This window comes from Schistosoma haematobium, chromosome ZW (genome assembly GCF_000699445.3).
Source record: "Schistosoma haematobium chromosome ZW, whole genome shotgun sequence".
Lineage (NCBI taxonomy): Eukaryota > Metazoa > Platyhelminthes > Trematoda > Strigeidida > Schistosomatidae > Schistosoma > Schistosoma haematobium.
Genome location: NC_067195.1, coordinates 48,543,571 through 48,565,994, shown reverse-complemented (window position 1 = coordinate 48,565,994; position 22,424 = coordinate 48,543,571). Strand labels below are relative to the sequence as shown.

The window sequence follows — 22,424 nt, the reverse complement described above, 5'->3', positions numbered from 1 at the left end:
ATATTTTTCCTTTATTATTTAGGATCCTTAGCTTTCAAACTGATTAGATTTCTACCATTGTAATGTGTGGTAACTTAGACTGATACCAATCTGTGCAAGGTTATACATTGTTGGTGTCTGTCTGTTGTATGGCTTTTTCCTTCTAGTAAAATCACGACTTCCACTGGTCAAGCCAAAAATTTAGATTCATCATCATTAAAAAGAATGAAATGGAAAATAGATTTTGATCAAAAACGTCCTCACTGACAAAATTCACAGTGGAAAAGGATTCGAACAACAAGCTATTATTATTAGGTGTCTTGATCACCAGGACCAACACAGATGAACCGGACACTTAGGTATGTCGGAAGCCAACTTATACAGATCAAAGTCGCAACTACATTAGGATAAAGAATCAGGTCAAAGGGAGGGACAATTAAAACAAATATGCAGATAGGTTGTAGGGCAACAATACCCTATCAGGATCGACATGACAAACTACTAGTTATATGTGCAGAAATTCGAATACCTCACTTCTACCTGAAGTTTGTGCTGCTGATGTTGTTCAGAAGAATAATGAAAGCTTCATGACTAAGCCATCTATCTAGAAAAAAGAAACTCCACCAGGAATAGGATATTTCCTTCTTTCTGTTTATTGTTGCCGGGTAACTATCACTATAAAAGCACAGATTACATGAATTGGAGATCACAAATATTTCGGGTGATCACTATCATCATATGTAAACGATCGATTCTGGAGCAAGTCTAGATAGTAGAATAACCTCAGTTAAATTAGATGTCTTTTGTGAGTCTGAGTCGACCTGTACAACTAATAAGAACAATTTCCTTTTCTCCACAAACTATAATTAAAATGATACACACAAAGAGAAAATAACCATGTTATTCATTTATGAAATCGGTTTGCAAGCCTAAAATTATATCGTAATCCATATATTTCCTTTTAGCTTCAATTATAATTTTCACATGTATAACTAAAAAAGTAATGGATGACAGGAATAGATATTAGTTACTACTTATTTTTTTGTCCCATCATGCAGTAGAGATTTTATGAGGATTGTGTTCGTTTAAATGAAGAAAATTAGAATATTACAATAAACAAGCAGCCCATTATTAATAGATAAATGACTTGAATATATGAAACTATAGTAATAATATGGCTAAAACAAGAGACATACTTTTGCACGGACTAATTGTTCCATCCTAGCCTTAGATGACTGACGGATTGCGTCACGTAGCTCGGAACATGATATTGCAAGACCAAAATGTAGAGTTACTAGATGACGAATTGAACGTCCAACAAGTTCTATTTCCCAACCACGTGATAACCAATTCGCTAACTTAGGAAGTAGACGGCGAACATGTTCACTAGTTAAAGCGCCCAGTGCATGTTCTAAACCTGCTCCACCACCACCTAAACGAGAATACGGTGCTCTTAGAGCCATTAAACTTTTGAGTAGAAATTTCTCTGGACAATTTGTTCCACGTGCAACCATTAGAGGATGTGGTGTTGTGTTTTTAGCTCCATTTTTACGTTTGACTATCTCTTCTTCATAAATGTCCATTGCTTCCATAAACATATCAGCCTGAAAGTTACGAGTAGAAAGTGTGTAAAAATGAAATCGTTAGAATTAGTGTTGAAAAAACCTGAAATTATTAAGAGATTGAGTATACGGTTTGTTTAGCTGGTAAAAAAGATTTGAGTATCTTTGATGTTCATTGTGATAAAACTTCTAATGGTAAGCTACAATTCACTTGACGTGCATTGATTCTGATACGAAGCTAGAAAACTGTTAATAAGTGTATTAATGTCGCACATATTAACTCAATGTTCTTCAACAATGTATAAAAGTAGTTTTTTAGCTATTGCTAACAGTTCACAAGTCTGGTTATTCCTTTTTTCGTCCATTGTTTTTTCAATTATGCTAAAGGGAAGTTACAAATTAACCGATCACCACTGTAATGGTTGTTTGTGTATTAGGATAAGGTTGCATACTAAGCTATCAGGTATACATATGTACGTATCAAAGGTACTATCTGCCTCCTCTAACATTCGAAAATGAAGTTCGGTATGAAACCAAGCATTTTACTAGTGAAGAGGAATGCCGCCAACATTCAGTTACAGTTGTGTTAAATTTGGTAGTTGCTCAAACAGATATGAAGAAAACAATCAACTTGAGTGAAGTTGAACTGTGTTATATAAACGCACGATTCTTAGTATTTACAAACGTTGAAGTTAACTAAAGTTGTGGTATCTTTAAATCGTGTTCAAGAAAATGTCTGTTTCATAAACGGTTACTCTTGTAAAGCAAAGTAGATTACAGGGAATAAAATTTCGTGAAACTACAATCTATTTGCTTGACGCACTCAGCTTTTAAATATAAGATCGTAAACTTGAATTTTGTTTGATCTAATCATTCGACATTGCACAGGTTAATAACGAAAAAAATTATTTTAAAGATTCACGATAAACTTACAGCATCTCTTGTATTACCGGTTGGTCGGCCTAAAGGACCAATTTCACTAGCTTCTGAAGGCATCGCTCCAGGAATCACTGCTTCTGACCGAACCAATTCTTCCTCCTCCTCCTGTTCTCGCGCAATTTGTTCCTCTTCTTCTAAAATCAGAAGTTCATCAGCTTCCTCCCATATTCTTATGCTGAAATCTTGACCAGTAGATAAAATAAGACCTCCCCATAGTTCATCCATATCATCATCATTGCTTCCTTCGTCTTGGTTGTTCCGTGCATGTGATTTGCGTGCTGTTTCCAATTTAGGTGTTTTCTTTTGGGTCAAAAGAGCTGTGTTAGTAATCGTTGTAGCTAAAGAAGTCACGCTACCGTTATGACCCTGGAAATGATTAAAGAAATATCAGAATTATGCATACAAGATCCTACCATATTAGCACAGGATGCTAAATAAAAATAAATTGTGCTACGTATCGTCAGTCACTATACCTAATTGATCACTAGATAGTAAGCAGAAGCGATACATTTTTCTGTGCAAATCAAATCAAAACGTGAAGTTTAAAAATCAGGTGATACGACGAACTGTTGCAAACTTAAAGGTGCTTTTGGTCTACAAGGTGAGATCCCAAGTTAATCATGGTGTTCGATCACTTATTTGAAAGGTTGCAATAAGCAAATAAAAAAATGAACTTTATCTTTGTTGACCAAAATTTCATCTTGTCTACTACATATTTAGTAGTAACGTGAATGAACGATGAGAGTTTTAGTCTTTAAAGGAAAAATGAGTTTCACAAAAATTGATACATTTTTCTATTGAGTATAATATATAAAACATGAATTTGCTCTGAACACTAACCGCTTGCGAATATGTAACATTTTTAGGAAGGCACTATGATCAAACGAGAGATGAAGTTTCTTAGAAGATTTATTTAAAACTACCCTTATAATTAATGACACAGATATTTTATCCGTTACAGCCATTTCAGTGACACCCATTAAACACTAAATACTAAACCTAATTTGCATGAAAAACTTAACATACCTTAAGGGTAGTAATTTCACGGAACTTCTTAATATCCCACTGTTTAATCTGACCACCTTTATCGGAAGAGACAGCCAGCGAAGTATGTGGAATGAATCGAACACAAGTGATACTAGAAAATAGTCGAGAAAGAAAACCGAGTTAATTATAACTGTAACAGGCATGAAAATAATATGGTACCTAGAATCTTCAATAAGACCTAATGATAATAAACGATAACTTGCCAGTAACCAATAATTCGAATCAGTGACATTGGGTAGCCAAATTCAGTTCACAGTAAAAATTTCAATTTAATGAACTTAGTGAAGTATATAGTGAATCCCAGTGTAGGAAAATGGAAACAGACTACTAAGGTGAAGGTTTCGTCTTGTTTAGTTCACAGCTAAGACTGTGAATTGCACACATTTATTCAACATCAAGAATTAAAGTTTTGAAATTTAGCAATTCACGAGAGCATATATAAATTCAAAAAAGTACTACTTTGAAGTTAAATGAGAAAACTTACGGTTCTGAATGTGAGGTAAATCGTCTCTGACAATTACCAAACTGTAATTCCCATAAACGAACTGTTTTATCGATACTGCCTGTTATAATTAAACGACTGTCAGAAGAAATATCCAAACTGGTTACTGGAGCAGAATGACCATAAAGTGAATGTATTCGCTAATAAAAATAGAATTATGTACAAGGCATTAATGAAGGTATGCACAGTAGTTTTTATCAACTTTATTCAAATAGAAGCATACTATGTCCCTAAATAAACAAACTGACAAAAGACAGTTCTATAAATGCAAAATGAAAATAAGGCCTTAAAATAAAATAACCTACCTTGAAAGAATCAGTGAAAAATACATCCACATGAAAATTCATCAAAGCAACAACCACTAGTCGATTATTTGGTGAAACAGCTGAACAACTAATTTGGTCAGAGACAGTTTTTGAAGGACAGCTTTCCACAAGAAAGAGATGTGGTTTGCTAAAATAAGAAAAAGAAAGTATTCATTGTAATTTTTCAATATTCATGTACGTAAACTACAAAAGCTAACTGATTTCATAATTTGTTGATAAAAGTACTTACATAACCAAGTATAATGCATTTTTAATACTGTTTCACCTAATAAACTTATAGATATATTCAAAAGGTAACCCTCCATTAATTCAAATTTTAATGGTTAAAACAACAATCTGATTTTAAGCAAAGAAGTATTGTATACAAATTTCGTAATTAGCAACAAATCTTACTAAAATTATTAAATAAACAATATACTATGAGAATTTACACTTACCCATTATCAGAAGCTTTTAAACTAAAATCGTAGAACCTCACTTGTTTGTCAGATCCACCGGATATAATCTTTTTCTACAAATGAAAGACAGAAACATATTCAACAATGTAGAATAGTGTCAATATATCTTTAGAATACAATATTATGTTGTCTTATTCTCCATGTTTTCAAAAAAAAGTTATAGTCCTTATTTTATAAAACAGAATCAACGAATTCGCAACATTTGAAAGCACCTTAAAAATGCACTTTTGAGAGAGAAAATTAGTCAGTGAAATAATAATAATAATAATAATAATCCAGTATCGATTATATCAGATAAGTGCATTCCTCACTTATGGTAGGTCACCTTATTTTACAGAGAGAAGTGAACTAAAGAGTAAAAACAACCATAAACACAGTAACTAAATTAGGAAAGGTATAGAAAAAGAGCATTGTTAATGAAATCCAAACTGTCTTATCAGTTAGTTCCTCATATGTTTTGCATAATTTGAGTAGCTTATGGCAAATGTTATAGACGTAACTAGTGGGTTACCCTCATAATTATAATACACATCTAGGTACTACTCCCAGACAAAGGTGATGTTAGGTTCATTTCAAAGTAACGAAACATTCAATTTACCATATTTTGTTAAGGGTTCGTCAAAAAATTGTTGATTTTATCTTTGAAAGACTTCTACTCCACTAACGAAGGTTTGGATAGTTAAGTAGTATTATTCGTTCTTACACAAGTTTGGTTTGCGGCCTACTACATACATTTGTACGTATATATTGAATTATATTGCACTGCACTTTTCAGATTATAATAAATATCAAATCAGACGTGGTTAAAATATAAATACCTTATCTCCGGTTACAGCAATACTTCTTACAGCACCAGTATGAGCTTTATCGATAATCTGAACTACTGATTTCGAAGTCAAGTCGAATAAAATTAATTGACCAGTCTGAAAAAGAAATAAATTTAATTAGTTTTATGAGTGAAAAATATTCGAAGTATTATTGTTTGATGGAATACTTCAAGTCGTTGCCAGTAGTCAAAAAATGTGATAAATTTATAGCTTGTATCAAATGTCACAACACTGTCCAAGATACGAATTTTTAGACAACCAGAGTCCGTCACTAACTTTAAACAGTAGAGGTGGTTCATTGTTGAGTACATAAATATTTGTTGAGTTGTTCATTTACATAATTTAGTGCTTACTACATGGTACTAACACCCTTTGAATGATCAGCTATAAAAACATGAATTATTGGTATACAGTAAAGTGTTAAGTGTAGTAGGAAGACGAGATTTATGGTAATAAAATAAACTTCATTTTGGTAGAACTGTGGAGTGCGTAAGTTTATATAAACTAAATACCTATAGATATTTAACACAGAATATGTTGTGGAAATAACACATAGGAATTTAGTTTCCTATTACTTATAAGGAAGAATTGAAGGCTGTAGAGCGAAAAAATACAATTAATGGATCTGTATGGGTGTAAAACTATGTCGCTTACACTATTTTTATTGATTTTAACATAAACTTATGATCATAATAAGCTTTATATATAATTCTATTTCAGTATTTCTGGATGGTACTAGATTACTTTGTGGTGCAAGTAAATATATCCCTAAATGATTCCGCTTTTCAGGATATTCAAATCACATATAATTTACCACATTTACCTTATTGTGTAGTTCTCTTGGGAGTACACAATACATTATTCTATAATATAAAGGGGAACCCATATGACAATGTTCTGACGAACCAAATGTTAATCGAAACAAAATAATTTACATTTAAATGATTACAATAAAATCTATTTTGGACAATCATCACCACTATGCGTTATAATCTAAAATACACTAGCTGATATTATTGCTCAACAATAAAAAACTGAACAGTTCAACTTGTGATGACAATATCTTATGCAAAAAGAATTATTTATAAAAAAAATACATTAATGAGATTGCATCTCTAAGGTTAACTAATTATAGAAGAAAATAGGAAAGCATGTCAATTATGCAAGAAATATACTCTATCATTAAAAAAATATTTCATTTCGATAAAAAGTACCTCATATCCGATGACTACATGACGATCACCTGGAGCAAGTACCATTGAAGATGCCTTATTAGGTAATGGATTGTTTGAGGATGGTTCATCTGGATTATTATGCTTGCTGTTTGAATGATTCTTCCATTCTAACGTAGCTAGACATGCTGTTGAACGTCTAAATACATTAAAAAATGATAGAAAAATACGTACATCGTGGTGTAAACCAATCAGAGAATTTAACAGAGAAACAAAAAGAGCAGGGATTTAAAAGGTTAAACTCTTCCCGAATGTGATTCAAGATTATTAGTGAATCGTGTGAAAACGTTGTGTTTTGTCAATATTTATTCCACAAAAATTATTATCCCAGACCGAATACTTTATCCAATTTCAGTTTGTATTCGCTCCGAACGTATAGAAAATCATTCTAATTAATAATCTTAGAAAATATATATAGCAAATGGAAAAGTCTCGCTATATCGGTTTTTTTTTTAAAATATTATAGAATGAGAGAATGTAGACTAAACTACGCTAATATAAATCGAAAATCAATTTCGCACTTTTTCTCTTACTATAAAGCTTTAGAGTTATCCAGCATTTTGTCAATATAATAAGTTAGCCGTACATTTTCATTATAAAGAAAATGAATTTACGTTGATCCTTCATGAATTTAGTGGACCATTAAAAAATTATATAAATACAAAATAAGGATATTATGTCAGTATTTATTCATCGGTGGTAAAAACAGGTTTTTTGGGAAGAGTAATCGTTCTGTAAATACAACGATTACCAATAGCTAATTTCAATAAGATTCACGTACGTAAAAGTTTGTACAGAAGAAGTCTGGTGACTAGCTTATGAGTTTTGTATATGGGCGAAGTTGCATCTAGTTAAAAGCAAGTTGTTATTGACCTGAAGTTAGAAGACAATCAACTATTTTCTCCACATACGGACGACCATTTCCTACTGATTATTTTAATGGTTTAATTCTGGGATTAGACATTAAATTTATACACTCAAGTTATCAGTTAGCATTACATTATTAGTCACGTAAACCTATTGAAAACCACTTAGCTGACAATAAAATTCACTTCTAGTTGCTCTACGGAAGTAGTGAATGAAAATGGGCGTAAATATCACGTAAATACGCTGTTCACCCTATCAAATTGGCACGTGAAAAGAACATTATAGAGAAGCAAAATAGAAATGAAGGTTCGACCAGTGCTCAATGCATTACATAAGGAACATAGGTGGGAATAATTTACATTATACAGTAACAATTGAAGTTTATAATGTTCCACTCAAATGTGCTCTTTGTTAGATTCCTATTAAGCTTCTAGTGTTGGAGGCAGAGAAAACAAAAGGTGCAGTTTAAGTGCAATTACCATGGCATTCAAACATAACAAGTTATATCTTAGCCGAATAAGACATTCAAGTAATTTTAATTCAATTATGATTTAATACTAGGAAATATATGAAGGATGAATATAGACAAGCTTTAGGGAAAATTACATTATAACTCATTTTGTACATACCTACTCCACAGTTTTGCTTCCGTTTGGGATAATGTGAAAACTCCAAGGTTATCACTAGTAAAATTGCAAGCGATTATCGGACTTCTGTGTCCGAAAATAGAAATAGTATTTAATAAGCGGGCATTTGGACATTTCTTCGTGTGTGTTGGCGTCGGTTGTAGGGTTTGTAACTTAAATGGAGATAAAGGAACTACCAGTTGTAATTCTTCCAACATATTATTCTTAAGGGAGCAGATAATCTAGTATAAAAGAAAGTTAAAGCATATAGCAGAGGAATACACATTACCAATACACAAGAGATGTTACAAAAAGCCTAACAAAAAATATACATACACGAACAAGATGCTTCTGAGATTCATGTTCACTGATTAAACGCGGGGCCAAAATGTCACAACTAGCAGGCTTGGCTGACAGATTAACTCTCAAGATAGAACGCAGTTCATCTTCTGCTTCTAGAACCACAGTAGATAAATCCAAGCCTTTTCTAGAAATGAATGTAATGAAAAAAGGTTTAGCTAACAGTCAAATAGCGTCTGAGTAATTTTGGGGCAAAAATAATCAATTGAAAAAACTCCTTTTCATTGTGGATAAGACAAGTTTTTATATGGTAACTGGTTATTTTTGCGCAAAGTTTAACAGAAAGTCAATAAAACGGACAATTTAATGTATGACTTTATAAACCTAAAATCCAACACACTTAAGTTATTGATACTTTACTAAGCCTCTAGGAGGAAAGGAAACTCATGCCGATATAAATTATGCATGCCGTTCACAATACGAGTCACGTTGTGAGATAGTTGAGGTATAATCTTGAAATATGTACAGGATTACAGGTTTGATGCTTCGGATGGCAGTTTACAAATACTATACAGATTTTGTAGAAATGCCTAATGTAGTGATAAATTGCGTGATTGGTTTTCCTGATTATGACTAATCATAAATCCCAAGGCGACATTATGAATTCCATCGACAGTGTTTATTTGAAATTATAGTGTCTTTTTTGTAAATCTGGTAATTTGATTTTTCTTTATAGATCAATCCTTTCACTGGGAGAGCTTCATTCAGTGTTTAATGTGGTTTTAAAATTAATTAATGGCTAAATTATTTGAATTTACGACTAAGCAGTGCAGAAAGAATACAAGTATTGATACTGAAATATATCGCACAAGCTACTTGAAATAACAATAATGTTTACGACAGAAAATAACCTAGACCTGTTAGCAGATTAAAAGTACTGGAGATATTTATAGACACGTTTTCTGGGTTCATATGGTCGGATAACAATGTGAAAACAATATATATCCCACTTAACCCTCTAAATATTCATAAACATAGTTTGCGTTAGCGGATAACGCAACAAAAAAAGTCAATTACGAGAAAAGCTTTTAGGGCATGTATTTTTCACATGTCCGTTAACTTAGACAGCAATAAAAAAGCTGATCAGAAAACGCAAACATGCCGATTTAGTTTTAGTAAAGCTTGACTCAATATTTATGGCCAGATAGAAAAACAAGCTGAAGACATATGAAGGAGAGCGTAAGTGATAATGCAGATATACGCTCATTTATAAAATAATCAAGGTTACAAGCGAGTAAGTGACAATTTCAGGTCTAAGATTGGTTGATATCTTGGAAAGGATAGATTAATTAGTCTGTCCAAAATGTAGAGTAATCCACGTAGGTGCGAAATATTGTTGAATGCTACAGCTTAAGCGTACATAAAGCTCTGGTTGGACATGAAAATTTATATTGGAAAACTTTTTAAAAAATAAGAGAATACTGTTATCTGGATCCTTTGTTAATCAGCATGAGGATAGTAATTTCCAAAAAACTGGAAAGTCACGTAAACGAGAACAGAGTAATCACTACCAAACTGAATTACTAATATTTGAAAAGATTTAAGATCTTTTCACAAATGAAATGAGCAGGTTAGCATCTTAGTGAAATCATTACATTAGTCTCTGATGTAATCCCGTTTGCGGGGTATTTTATAAGTTGTATATTTTAGTTGACATTTTTCCCAAAACAGTTAAACTATAGTTGGAAATAACTTACGCTTTAGCTTTCTTGGTCTTTTTACGTAATCTTTTAGCTTTTTCCTCCTCATCCAAGAGTCGAAATATTTCCACATTTCGATCGAAAGACTAGAAGAAATAAAAATTAAGTATCGGGAACAAAAGTTTTAGTTTAGTAACACGTCAAATTCCTTACAAAAAACTGGACACATAAATCTTCGAAACAATTAACCTAAAATACATTCCAGTGAATAGAAAATCGTATTTCTGACGTTTCGTGACTTAATCTAAGCCACGTTTTCAGATTAAATGAATAATCAAATTAAGTTAACACAAGTTTAATTACAAACTATCAAGTCCAACCTTGACATTGATACCTAGAAATTAATCTAAGAGTGGCGAGACTCTAATTTAGCGACGAGCCAATCAGAAGCGTTTGAGCGATTTCAACTATTAGCCAATCAGAAGACAGTATAAAGTAAAAATATATTACAAGAAAGTAATGAATTACAGTGGATATTCTTCTTTTACATGATTTAAAAACTTGTTAAGGTTTGATAAAGGCTCAGAAGTTCTGAATTCATAATGCATATTGTATAGAAACTCGTCCATAGGGTTAGGGTTTGGTGTTAAGGTTAGGGTTTAGGGTTAAGGTTAGGGTTAGATTAGGGTTTAGGGTTAGGGTTAGATTAGGGTTTAGGGTTAGGTTAAGGTTAGGGTTTAGGGTTAGGTTAAGGTTTAGGGTTAGGATTAGATTAGGGTTTAGGGTTAGGGTTAGATTAGGGTTTATGGTTAGGTTAAGGTTAGGGTTTAGGGTTAAGGTTAGGGTGCTAACATGCGGTCGGTTTACATCGGATTTTAGAGAAGAGGTGTTTTTTGACAGGATACAACCCCACCCTGACCCTAACCATAACCCTAAACCATAACCTCTAAAATCCGTTGTAAACTGATCGCATGTTAGCACCCTAACCCCTAACTTTAACCCTAACCCTAGGCTACAACCCTCACCACTAACCCTATGAACGAGTTTCTATACCATATGCATTATGAATTCAGAACTTCTGAACATTTATCAAACCTTAACAAGTTTTTAAATCATGTAAAAGAAGAATATCCACTGTAATTCATTACTTACTTACAATATATTCTCACTTTATATTAACCGTCTTCTGATTGGCTAATAATTGTCAAGGTCACTTAAGATTCGTTCAAAGGTCGTCGCTAAATTAGAGTCGCGCCCTAAGAGTTAGCTATGAGGTACGTAACTGTACTTTTACGATAACATGCACACTTAACGACGTCAATATTCTTTTTCGTACCTATTCGTAATAAGACTTACAGTTTATGAGTGAACTCACCATGAATACACTATGAGCACTCGTCTTTTAAACATTAAATGATATTTATACGAATATTCGTCAAGATTAGAACGAATAGTTTGACAGTGATTGAGCACCGAGTATAGAGAAGTCATTATATGTGAAAATTATATTTGAAATATTCTCAGCGATTGAAATTTAACTAATTCCAACGTTTCGTCTAGCTAACTTGTCTGGACTTCTTCAGGGTAATAATCAAAACCAAAATTATCAACGAAATATATAGCTTTTTAACAATCAGGATTATACTGTGTTAAACCAATCATATTCTGATGTTGATTTTTTGTAAAATAGGATAAAATGAGTCAGTTAACTACAGATCATGTGAAGAAATCAACTACATGGAAATACTTAACTGAGTAACAAATCGTATGTGTGTGTGTGTGTAGGTATGTATGTATATGTGAGAGATTGATATGAAGGAATAAATAAAGTTCAAGTTCAAGGATGAAAAATTGATAATGAAACATCGATGTACATGTCAAAACATAAATTGTATTGTTTAAAAAACTCATTGAGTTCTTTCAAAAATAATAACGATGCATGTGATATTGAAAACAGGTTTAAATAAGAGATAGGTTCCAAATTTTACTTGTCAAACGAAATTTGCCAGGTAGTTGCCAGTTGAATACCATCTTTTCGGTTCAGGCTGTTCTTGTTCGCCCATATATGCAGCGCTTCTAATCGTGACGAATATTCGTATAAATTACTTTCCAATCGAATTAAATTATCAAAGAAAATACATAACTGGTACAGTCACAGAATTTTTAATATACGATGCTTAAAACAAAATGTTTTTCCAAAATCTCTGATGGTCAAATCTCCGGACAATTCTATTCGGTCAATCAAAGCGGCGATATCAGCCACTAGAACATTTATTAGAGAACGTGTACACAAGGCCACTATGAATTTGGAGGCACTACGTTCAACGGTTTGTAATATCGATGACATATTGTCAGTTATCGCACCGAACGAAATAAGATCATATATAATTGAATTTTTCAAACACATAGAACAATTTTATTATCAATCATCAAAACAACGACAAATTAGGAAGTTTGAAAAACTATTGAAACATTCATCAAACACCAAAGTTCAACAGACCGAAAATAGGTCTAACACAAATGATATGAATAAAATAATTGTTAATTTATCGCATAGACCTCTCAACCCACATGAAATATCATTACTCAAAAAGGGTCTCAACTTCAATATAAATAGACATAAATTAACACCTTTCAATGTTATACCAACAGTAGAACCAGAGCTGAATATACTCCCGAATGATACAGCGAATGAACTGAGGAATTAAATAATGAACACATTATTACATGAGAAACCTCACAACCCCAACATAAATAAAAATGAATATTACGCATTAAAACAGCTGAGAGAGGACAAAACGATCATAATAACGAGAGCAGATAAAGGTAACACTACAGTTATTATGAATAAAACAGAGTATGAGAAGAAAGCCAAGGAACATCTACAAGAGGGTCCATATGAACAAATCAAAGAAGCAAAAGTAGAACAACTCTTAATAAACTCAAGGCGAAAACTAGCAAACTCTTACAGTCATTAAAAGCTAAGCTAGGATCGTCCTTATGGTTTATGTTATATCCAGAGAGTTGTAACCCATGCAGATTTTATGGACTACCAAAGATCCACAAGAATAATACTCCACTAAGACCAGTGGTAGACTATACAAATTCACCGACTTACAATCTAGCTAAATATTTAGCTAAGATTCTCAAACCATATGAAAAACGGTTTAATCATGGAATTAAAAACTCTATGGAAGTCAAGAATTTAATTGATACCATCGATATAGAAGAAGACGAAATAATGGCAAGTTTTGATGTATCTTCCTTATTCACCAATGTACCTATCAGTCGAGCTATGGACATTATCAATGACTGTTTAGAATCTGATTTAGATTTGAATTTACGATGCCCATTAGATCCATCAGAGGTTATAAAATGCTTAGAATTATGTTTAAGATCTACCTTATTCATATTTCGAGGTCAACGTTACAGACAGAAAGAGGGTATAGCAATGGGCTCACCAGTTTCTCCGATTGTAGCGAATTTATTCATGCATTCCCTAGAAACTAGTACAATCGCAAAACGTTTATGTCCACCAAAGTTATGGTTAAGGTATGTGGACAATATTTTTATTATCAATAAACGGGATGGTCTAGAAGAACTATTTAACAATGCAAACAGCATTTCTGAAAACATTAAACTAACTAAGGAATTAGAATCAGTTGACCACAAACTAGCATTTCTAGATTGTTTGGTTGAACGTCGACACAATAATAAGAAGTTAAAAATAAATGTTTACGGAAAATCAACACATTCCGAGAGATACTTGGATTTTAATTCAGCCCATTCACAGAGCACGAAAATTAATGTGGTAAAAAATCTAATGAACAGAAATACTAAGATTGTTACAGACAAGGAAAACCAACGAACCGAATTGAATAAAGTATTTTCTACTCTTAGGGATAACAACTACCCAAAAAGGTTTTTGAAAAAGACTATTAAAAATGAAAGAAAAACTAAACTAGAGAGTATACGAAAAGAATGGAAGTACACCGTAGTCATACCTGACCGGAGTGAACCATCAGAAGAAATCAAACGGATTGTAAACAAACATGATATAAGAGTGTATTTTAGAGAAAATAACACATTAAGATCGACATTAGTGAAAGTTAAGGACAAGTTAGCAAAGGAAGAACAACAGAACATTGTGTATGACATTCACTTACATGACTGTAATGCTACCTATGTTGGAGAACCACCCAGGCAATTGAATGTAAGATTGAAGGAACACAAACAATGCTTGAAAAATGTTCCAAAATCCTCGGTCGATTTAAAGAAACTTGAAAATAAGTCAGCGATAGCGTTACATGCGTTAGAAACAGGACACAAGATTAATTTTGAAGGGACCAAAATACTTCAGAAAGGTTTTAACACCCATAAAGAAAGATTGACAGCAGAAGCGCTGCATATATGGGCGAACAAGAACAGCCTGAACCGAAAAGATGGTATTCAACTGGCAACTACCTGGCAAATTTCGTTTGACAAGTAAAATTTGGAACCTATCTCTTATTTAAACCTGTTTTCAATATCACATGCATCGTTATTATTTTTGAAAGAACTCAATGAGTTTTTTAAACAATACAATTTATGTTTTGACATGTACATCGATGTTTCATTATCAATTTTTCATCCTTGAACTTGAACTTTATTTATTCCTTCATATCAATCTCTCACATATACATACATACCTACACACACACACACATACGATTTGTTACTCAGTTAAGTATTTCCATGTAGTTGATTTCTTCACATGATCTGTAGTTAACTGACTCATTTTATCCTATTTTACAAAAAATCAACATCAGAATATGATTGGTTTAACACAGTATAATCCTGATTGTTAAAAAGCTATATATTTCGTTGATAATTTTGGTTTTGATTATTACCCTGAAGAAGTCCAGACAAGTTAGCTAGACGAAACGTTGGAATTAGTTAAATTTCAATCGCTGAGAATATTTCAAATATAATTTTCACATATAATGATTAAACGATATGTTTGAGGTCAACAATACTTAATTTATGTTTGATAATGCAGCAATCTCACTAGCTCTTAATCAAACCCTGGTAAGCGAACCTGCATCCGATTACTGAGTGGCAACAACATTTTTTTAAAGGAAAAAATTAATTTAAATTTGAAAATCCTAACTAAAAAACTTAGGGAAGTTCAGAAACTTGTGTATATATCACAAGCTATTCAAACTAGAGTTCGTAATATTCTTTTACTCCATATTTAAACGGATTGTAAAATGTAAGAACAATTGTACGTTTTACATCAGTTTCAGAGTATCATATCTTTAGCTCTTAGAACTGACAAGAAAATATTAGCAGAAAAGGATAAATAAAGCATGAACCATCTCCTTGATATAGAATTACTAAATTGTAGACGTTGAAATTACCGGAAAAACTCGCTATACTAAGAAGGAATATTTTCCTAAAACCTTACCTGACACAATAAGTAAGTTCCAGTAGGATCGAAAACCAGACAGTGAACTCGGCGAACTCCTGAACGTTGGACACAACCCGAAAATTGTATGGCGATTTGAGACTGAGGTTCACTTAAGGGAGTTAATGTTTCATTGAAAGTTGAAGTGGTTTTGTCGATATGTGCCGCAAGCGAATCATTTTCACTTATCTGAAACAAACGGAAACCAAATTTATTTGTAAAAATAATAAAATGTTCAATTAGATAATGAATTTGGTTTTCTAGACCGAAAAATTTCAAGAAATACTCCTAGGAAATTAGAGATCTTAAACCAATTGTAATAAACGTTGAGCCTGGATGAATAAAATAATTTTGAGTTTATTACTTTACAGCTTTGAGAAGGAAGCTTTTATTCCAGTATTATAACATGAACACAACAACATTAAACCTCTCACCAAAAGGGATTTTGATGTATGAGAAATAACACTGCCAGTAAATTCGAAATCACATAATTGGATACACATGTTAGTTAAGATGGTGGTTGGAGGTAGTCAACAGGAAACCCTGGACCCGGGTTTCGTGCTACTTGGCACTCGTCAGCAAGGTGTACCTGTAATCTTGAGGGAACTGGTGCTCCCTGGCGGATTCGATCTCGTGTCACCCAGCTTCACAGTCAGAGACGTTACCACTGAACTATCCGAGCCGTGACTAACCTCCTGTAGGACTGAGATGTAATCACAATTGATTGATCACTGGGTGGTGATCAATGTCATGCTTGTCTAGTCCTTATTAGTGCAGATCGAATGCTATCTATCATGTTGCAGACAAGCATGACATTGATCACCACCCAGTGATCAATCAATTGTGATTACATCTCAGTCCTACAGGAGGTTAGTCACGGCTCGGATAGTTCAGTGGTAACGTCTCTGACTGTGAAGCTGGGTGACACGAGATCGAATCCGCCAGGGAGCACCAGTTCCCTCAAGATTACAGGTACACCTTGCTGACGAGTGCCAAGTAGCACGAAACCCGGGTCCAGGGTTTCCTGTTGACTACCTCCAACCACCACCTTAATCTCAATACATAGTGCCCGCAGTGTCGAGTCACCTAGACTGGTGGCCACATTGCAACATGATCGATAGCATTCGATCTGCACTAATAAGGACTAGACAAGCATGACATTGATCACCACTCAGTGATCAATCAATTGTGACACATGTTAGTTGCATGTGTTATTGTTAAATTAACCCTGATCAATAAGAGAAGTGCGTTTAGCTGATTTAAGGAAAATGTATCAGACCTACATATTTTATCTGCCAAACTCGAAGGCTTTGATCATTAGTTCCGCTAACAAGCAATCCATCACAACGAGTGAGCGCGAAATCCCATACCGGTCCTGGATGTCCTGTCAAAGTCGCAAAGCAGTGTTGAGTTTTCAGGTCCCAAAATTTTATAAAACTATCCTGTGCACTTGAAAAAAGATATACAATAAACTGTCTAAGGTATTGTACGAATGTAAAAGTAGTGTTACTGAAAATAACGATACATACGAAATATCTATGACTCGCAACTTCGCATAGTTTGAAAACAAGTTATATTGTTACACGTATCCAGTGGTCTACAAGTTAAGGTTCCGCTTGCGCACTGACGAGGAGTCCTATACTGGGACAAAACGACCTTTTAGTGCTTTCAGGTTTTTAATAGTGATCTAGCATAGATCGACTCATGAATTCAACTGTTAAAATTACTACGATCTCCACAAATCCCCATTCTGACAATAATCATGTGCTCACTAGTGATTAGCTTCAAGTTGGATTTCCTGGAGTTCTAGTGAGAAGCCGTGGCCAGTGGATTTCAATTCGTATCAGGTGCGAGACAGTTATCCACCTTAGACAATAGATGAAGGGTTGCGCAAGATCATGAGTCGATTGAAGTTAGACATTAACACCGTTGGATACAAGCTCACTGGTTTCGAGGTTTGTTATCTATAGAAATATCAGTTACGTTCAATGGAGTAACGAAATTTCGTTTATTGATTTATTTGCCCCCAAGTGCTCTGGTACGGCCGAGGGTGGGAAGAGTTAGCTCTCCCTCTCGAAATGCTCTGATATGGCCACGCGCATACGGCCACTGACAGGGAAGTTCTAGTCACTGCCTTCTCGTAGCGTGGGTGTTGTTAATCAAATTGACAGGATGGAAAGCGAATTCCCGGCGCTTTACCCGAGTTGGTGGATACGGAGGATCCATCTAGGGGAGTTGAAAAACCCTGATTCCAGACCAGTGGTGCACATGGACTCCAGGATTCTGAGGGAACAAATGGCGTATCTATTTTCGGTCACCGGCGACCATGAGACTGTATCTCCTAACATTGTTATACTTCCTTGTGAATTAGACCTCTAGATTAAAGGCTAGGGAAGTAGCCCTCTGAGAAAACAACTTGTTTCGGTTTGGGCGCCCGGGTAGTATTCCAAACCTCACATAAATCAAATGGTTTGTATAGTGTATATATATACCCCCAAATGCCCTGGTATGGCCGAGAGTGAGGTGGGTTCGCCCTCCCTATCGAAATGCTCTCACATAGCCACGCGTATACAGCCTCTGCCACGGAAGTCCTACTCATTGCCTTCTCGTGGCGCGGGTGTTGTTTACGAAAACGAGAGGACGAAAAGCGAATGTCCGGAGCTTTAACCGGATCCCAAACCAATGGTGCACATGGGCTTCAGTATCCTGCGGGAACAAATGGCGTATGAACCAATCGCTGGTCACTGGCTACCATGGGGATGCATCTCCTCACGATGTTCCACTGCCTCGTGGATCAGACCTTTAGGTCAAAGGCTCGGGGTGTGGCCCCCTAAGAAAACCACCTGCTTCGGTCTGGGCACCCGGGCAGTATCACAGCCCACACACACACAAATGTGGTGTGGCGCATATATATTTGGTGCCCTCTTGTACCGATATTTATGTGTTGAAATAAAAAAAATAATAACTCGTATATATATTCGGTACCTCCTCGTACCAATGTTTATGGGTTTAAATAAATAAATAGATCAGTGAGTAATAAACTTACACCCACTTGTGAATTAGTGTAGGATTATTCTAACATTATAACAGGCTAGGACCAAGAAATTCGGGAATATGGACCGATAGACAATAAAATCGTTGAATGATTATTGCACTATACTACGAAATGGTTTAGATTTGAAAACCCAAATAATTATTTTCAGATCAAGTAACTAAATACACTCGCCCTAACTTCTCACGTCATTGGGTCTGGCTATTTATTAGCTGATACTTTACATGGTAGAAAATAGCGATCGGTTGCTTCTGTAAATTATTAGGAGGATATTAATCTATGGCTAACGTCACTTTGAAATAAAAAATTTCAGCTAGTCTAATATTAAGGTAGATGTTGTGATAATACAAAAGCAAAATCAATTTGTACTTGCAATGTTACAATGGAGGCTTCTTTACTTCCTGTTTTTCACGTTCACAATACATAGTGAATCTAACCACTGCAAATTAGGACCATGATTGCAGTCAACCTGAATGAAGTGAACAGTTTATACTGTTTACACTAGTTTTGTGAGTGCAACAAAAGTTGATGACATTAAACTTGGTACTACTAAACTTAAGCCTCTCCTTAAAGTACTAGAGATTATATCAAGATTCAGCATTTATTATCAGAGATTTTGGTATAATCAGTGAGAATAACATGCCTGCTGCTCCGGCAACATTGGTCGGACTGTGCTACCCTCCATGGCCGGTGACGACTGATTCATCAAATGAGGCGGAAGTCTGCAAGGAACTCCAACTCTTGAAACGCTACAAATCACCTGGCCCAGATGACTTACCTCCGGCTCTTTTTAAAGATGGTGGTGACTTTCTGACTAAGGAACTGACTATATTGTTTACAAAGATCTGGGAACTAGAGAGTGTACCAACATCATGGAACGAGTCAATAGTTGTCCCTATCTTCAAAAAGGGTTCACATCGTTCCTGTAACAACTAACGGGGGATAAGTCTACTTCCGATTGCATCCAAGCTATTGGTTTCCGTCATACTTCGTAGGTTGTCCAAAACCCGAGAAAGATTGACTCGCGAGGAGCAGGCTGGGTTTCGTTCTGGTCGAGGATGTATTGATCATATCTTCACCCTCCACTAAACGTTAGAACACCGTAGTACTTATCAAAGGCCAACAATCGTAGTGTTTCTTGACATCAGGGCTGCCTTCGATTCGTTGGATAGGATTGTTCTCTGGGATTGTCTATTGAAGAAAGGTGTACCTGAGAAGTTTATTAACATCCTAAAAGCCCTATATACAAACACCTCAGGTAGAGTGAGGGCATAAAACCACCTTTCTCCATTGTTCCATTCAAGCAGTGGGGTTACACAGGGTTGCCCAATCTCACCATTCCTCTCCAACTTTGCCATATATTACATTCTGGAAACAGATCTGATGGATGTAAGTAATGGCGGTGTGGATCTGTTGTCTGGAGAAAGACTTCTCGATCTTGAGTATGCGGATGATATTGTCTTACTGTGCGGTGTCTACGCGATGCAATCCGTACGTAATCAGTTGGCAATCAATGTCCGTAGGTATGGTATGTGCTTTGTACCTTCGAAGTGCAAAGTACTTCTACAAGACTGGCAGGATTCTAATCCTGCACTCACTCTGGATGGTGAACAAATAGAAGTAGTCGAGAAGTTCGTGTATTTGGGTAGCTGCATAAGTGCTGGTGGGGGTGTGAGTGATGAGATTAATGCACGTATAGTGAAAGACAGAGCGGCTTATGCCAATCTGGGCCATCTTTGGCGCCTTCGTGATGTTAGTCTGGCTGTAAAAGGTCGGATCTATAACGCGTCGGTGAGAGCAGTTCTGCTCTATGTCTATGAAGCCTAGCGTCTTCGAGTTGAAGATGTTAGACGACTCTGTGTTCGATCATCGTTGTCTCCGAAGGATTGCTGACATCCAGTGGCAACACCATGTTAGTAATGCAGAGGTTCGGCATCGTGTGTTCGGTTACAGAAACAATAATGTAATTGGTGTCATCGTTTTGAAACACCGACTGCGGTGGCTTGGACATGTTCTACGAATGCCGTCGCAGAGAATTCCACGTCGTGCATTATTTGCCAACGCTGGGACTGGTTGGAAAGAGCGGAGAGGTGATCGGTGTATGACATGGTGTCGTGGTATGAAAGAAAGCTGTAAAGAACTGGCTTCTGTTGGTCCTTCACGACTCCCTGGCTGGGATCCGAGAGATGGTGCAACACAGTGGCTAGAGACGTTATCAGATATGGCCCATAATCGAAGCCTGTGGCGATCCTGCTGTAACCTTCTTTTACTTCATAAAAAGTGGTTTTGTCTTCCTTAACTGAAAGGATTCTTCTGATTGTACCTTACCGTTCCCCCATTTTTACCATTATTATTATTACACTACCTTACATCAATCTCTTCGTTATCATTCTCTTTTTTTCCTTCCCCTTAAATTCTCATTGTTTTGTGTGGCGCATATATATTGGGCGCATTCTTGTATCAATATTTATGTGTTCAAATAAAGTAAAATAATAAAATAAACATGTCAACAAAGACTAGATAAGATCAAAATAGACCTCAAACACGATCACTCCAACCTTAGTGGTTAATATACTATCGAGTAACATGGATATCATAAGTCAATACCCGGGCTGTTTTTTTTAAGTATAAGTAAGACCCCCTCGTACATCTCTAACGATACTTTATTTACGATGATAAATGACATATGACCTATATTAATTGGTCTAAAAAACAAACACTAATTAATAATATTACTTGGACCACAAAGTAACACTTGTCAGAAACGTCCTCATCAACTAACAGCCTAAGACGTTAACATGTAATCAACCCGCCTTAGTTAATAAATTAATGAAAATACTTTGATTTCACGTATGTCAACACAACACTATTGAAAAGACTTACAAATAAACATGAATTAAAAGCGGGATTTTTATGGGGCGGAATATATTAATAAATACACAATTCCTGATGTAACTACCTCGAAATTAATATTTTCCTTTCAATCAATATTTCCATTTGAGTAATGATACCGTGGTGTCCCTTCATTCTAGTACCGGACCCAGAAATAATGTCATAAACATTTATTTCAGAATCCTAAAAATAGGACAAAAAAGCACTTATTACCGCAGCGCAGACAAGCAAATCGTTTTTCAAGTCCATAGATGTGACTCTTGAACGACCAGCACGAAAATGAGCCTCAATATCACCAGTATTCATATTGAAGATATTAACAAGTCCATCTGAGTAACCTATAGCCACTCGCGGATCCAGACTTGAAATATCAGACGCCTTGAGACATGAAATAGGATGGCATCCTATATCTCTTGTAAAAGTATGAATCTGAAAAAGTAGAAGTATTTCTTGAACAAAAGGTACACGTTTACTTTTTCTGATGTACGTGGTTTCCATATAATTGCTGATTCACCGGCTCCACATAGACAGAGTTCACCCGACTTACAGCTCTTATTAGAAACATAGCTAACTTTAGTGAAGTCGCTAGCAATTATCCCATACGCAGCCTTTGGATTGTATTTCTGATAAGTGTGAGTGACCTTCATGGGTAGCGTACCAGGAAGAAAT

At 35.1% G+C, this 22,424-nt stretch overlaps 1 protein-coding gene across 2 annotated transcripts in view; it reads right to left on the bottom strand.

The window, feature by feature from the left end:
• WDR3_1 (Dip2/Utp12 protein) overlaps positions 1-22,424 on the bottom strand; it is a 23,319-nt gene extending 895 nt beyond the window's left edge. Inside the window, exons 1-16 of one of the 2 annotated variants that reach the window (XM_051211608.1) lie at positions 22,229-22,413; positions 21,969-22,184; positions 21,823-21,938; positions 17,095-17,260; positions 15,812-16,000; positions 10,423-10,511; positions 8,702-8,852; positions 8,369-8,607; positions 6,855-7,011; positions 5,632-5,736; positions 4,793-4,866; positions 4,335-4,482; positions 4,012-4,169; positions 3,507-3,618; positions 2,475-2,846; positions 1,176-1,583 (exon numbers count right to left, since the gene is read on the bottom strand). In XM_051211608.1, coding sequence (XP_051071691.1) covers positions 1,176-1,583; positions 2,475-2,846; positions 3,507-3,618; positions 4,012-4,169; positions 4,335-4,482; positions 4,793-4,866; positions 5,632-5,736; positions 6,855-7,011; positions 8,369-8,607; positions 8,702-8,852; positions 10,423-10,511; positions 15,812-16,000; positions 17,095-17,260; positions 21,823-21,938; positions 21,969-22,061 — 2,577 coding nt within the window. In that variant the 5' untranslated portion in view covers positions 22,062-22,184; positions 22,229-22,413. Of the gene's footprint in view, positions 1-1,175; positions 1,584-2,474; positions 2,847-3,506; positions 3,619-4,011; positions 4,170-4,334; positions 4,483-4,792; positions 4,867-5,631; positions 5,737-6,854; positions 7,012-8,368; positions 8,608-8,701; positions 8,853-10,422; positions 10,512-15,811; positions 16,001-17,094; positions 17,261-21,822; positions 22,185-22,228 lie in introns of both variants that reach the window. The other variant, XM_051211609.1, reaches the window with a different exon arrangement.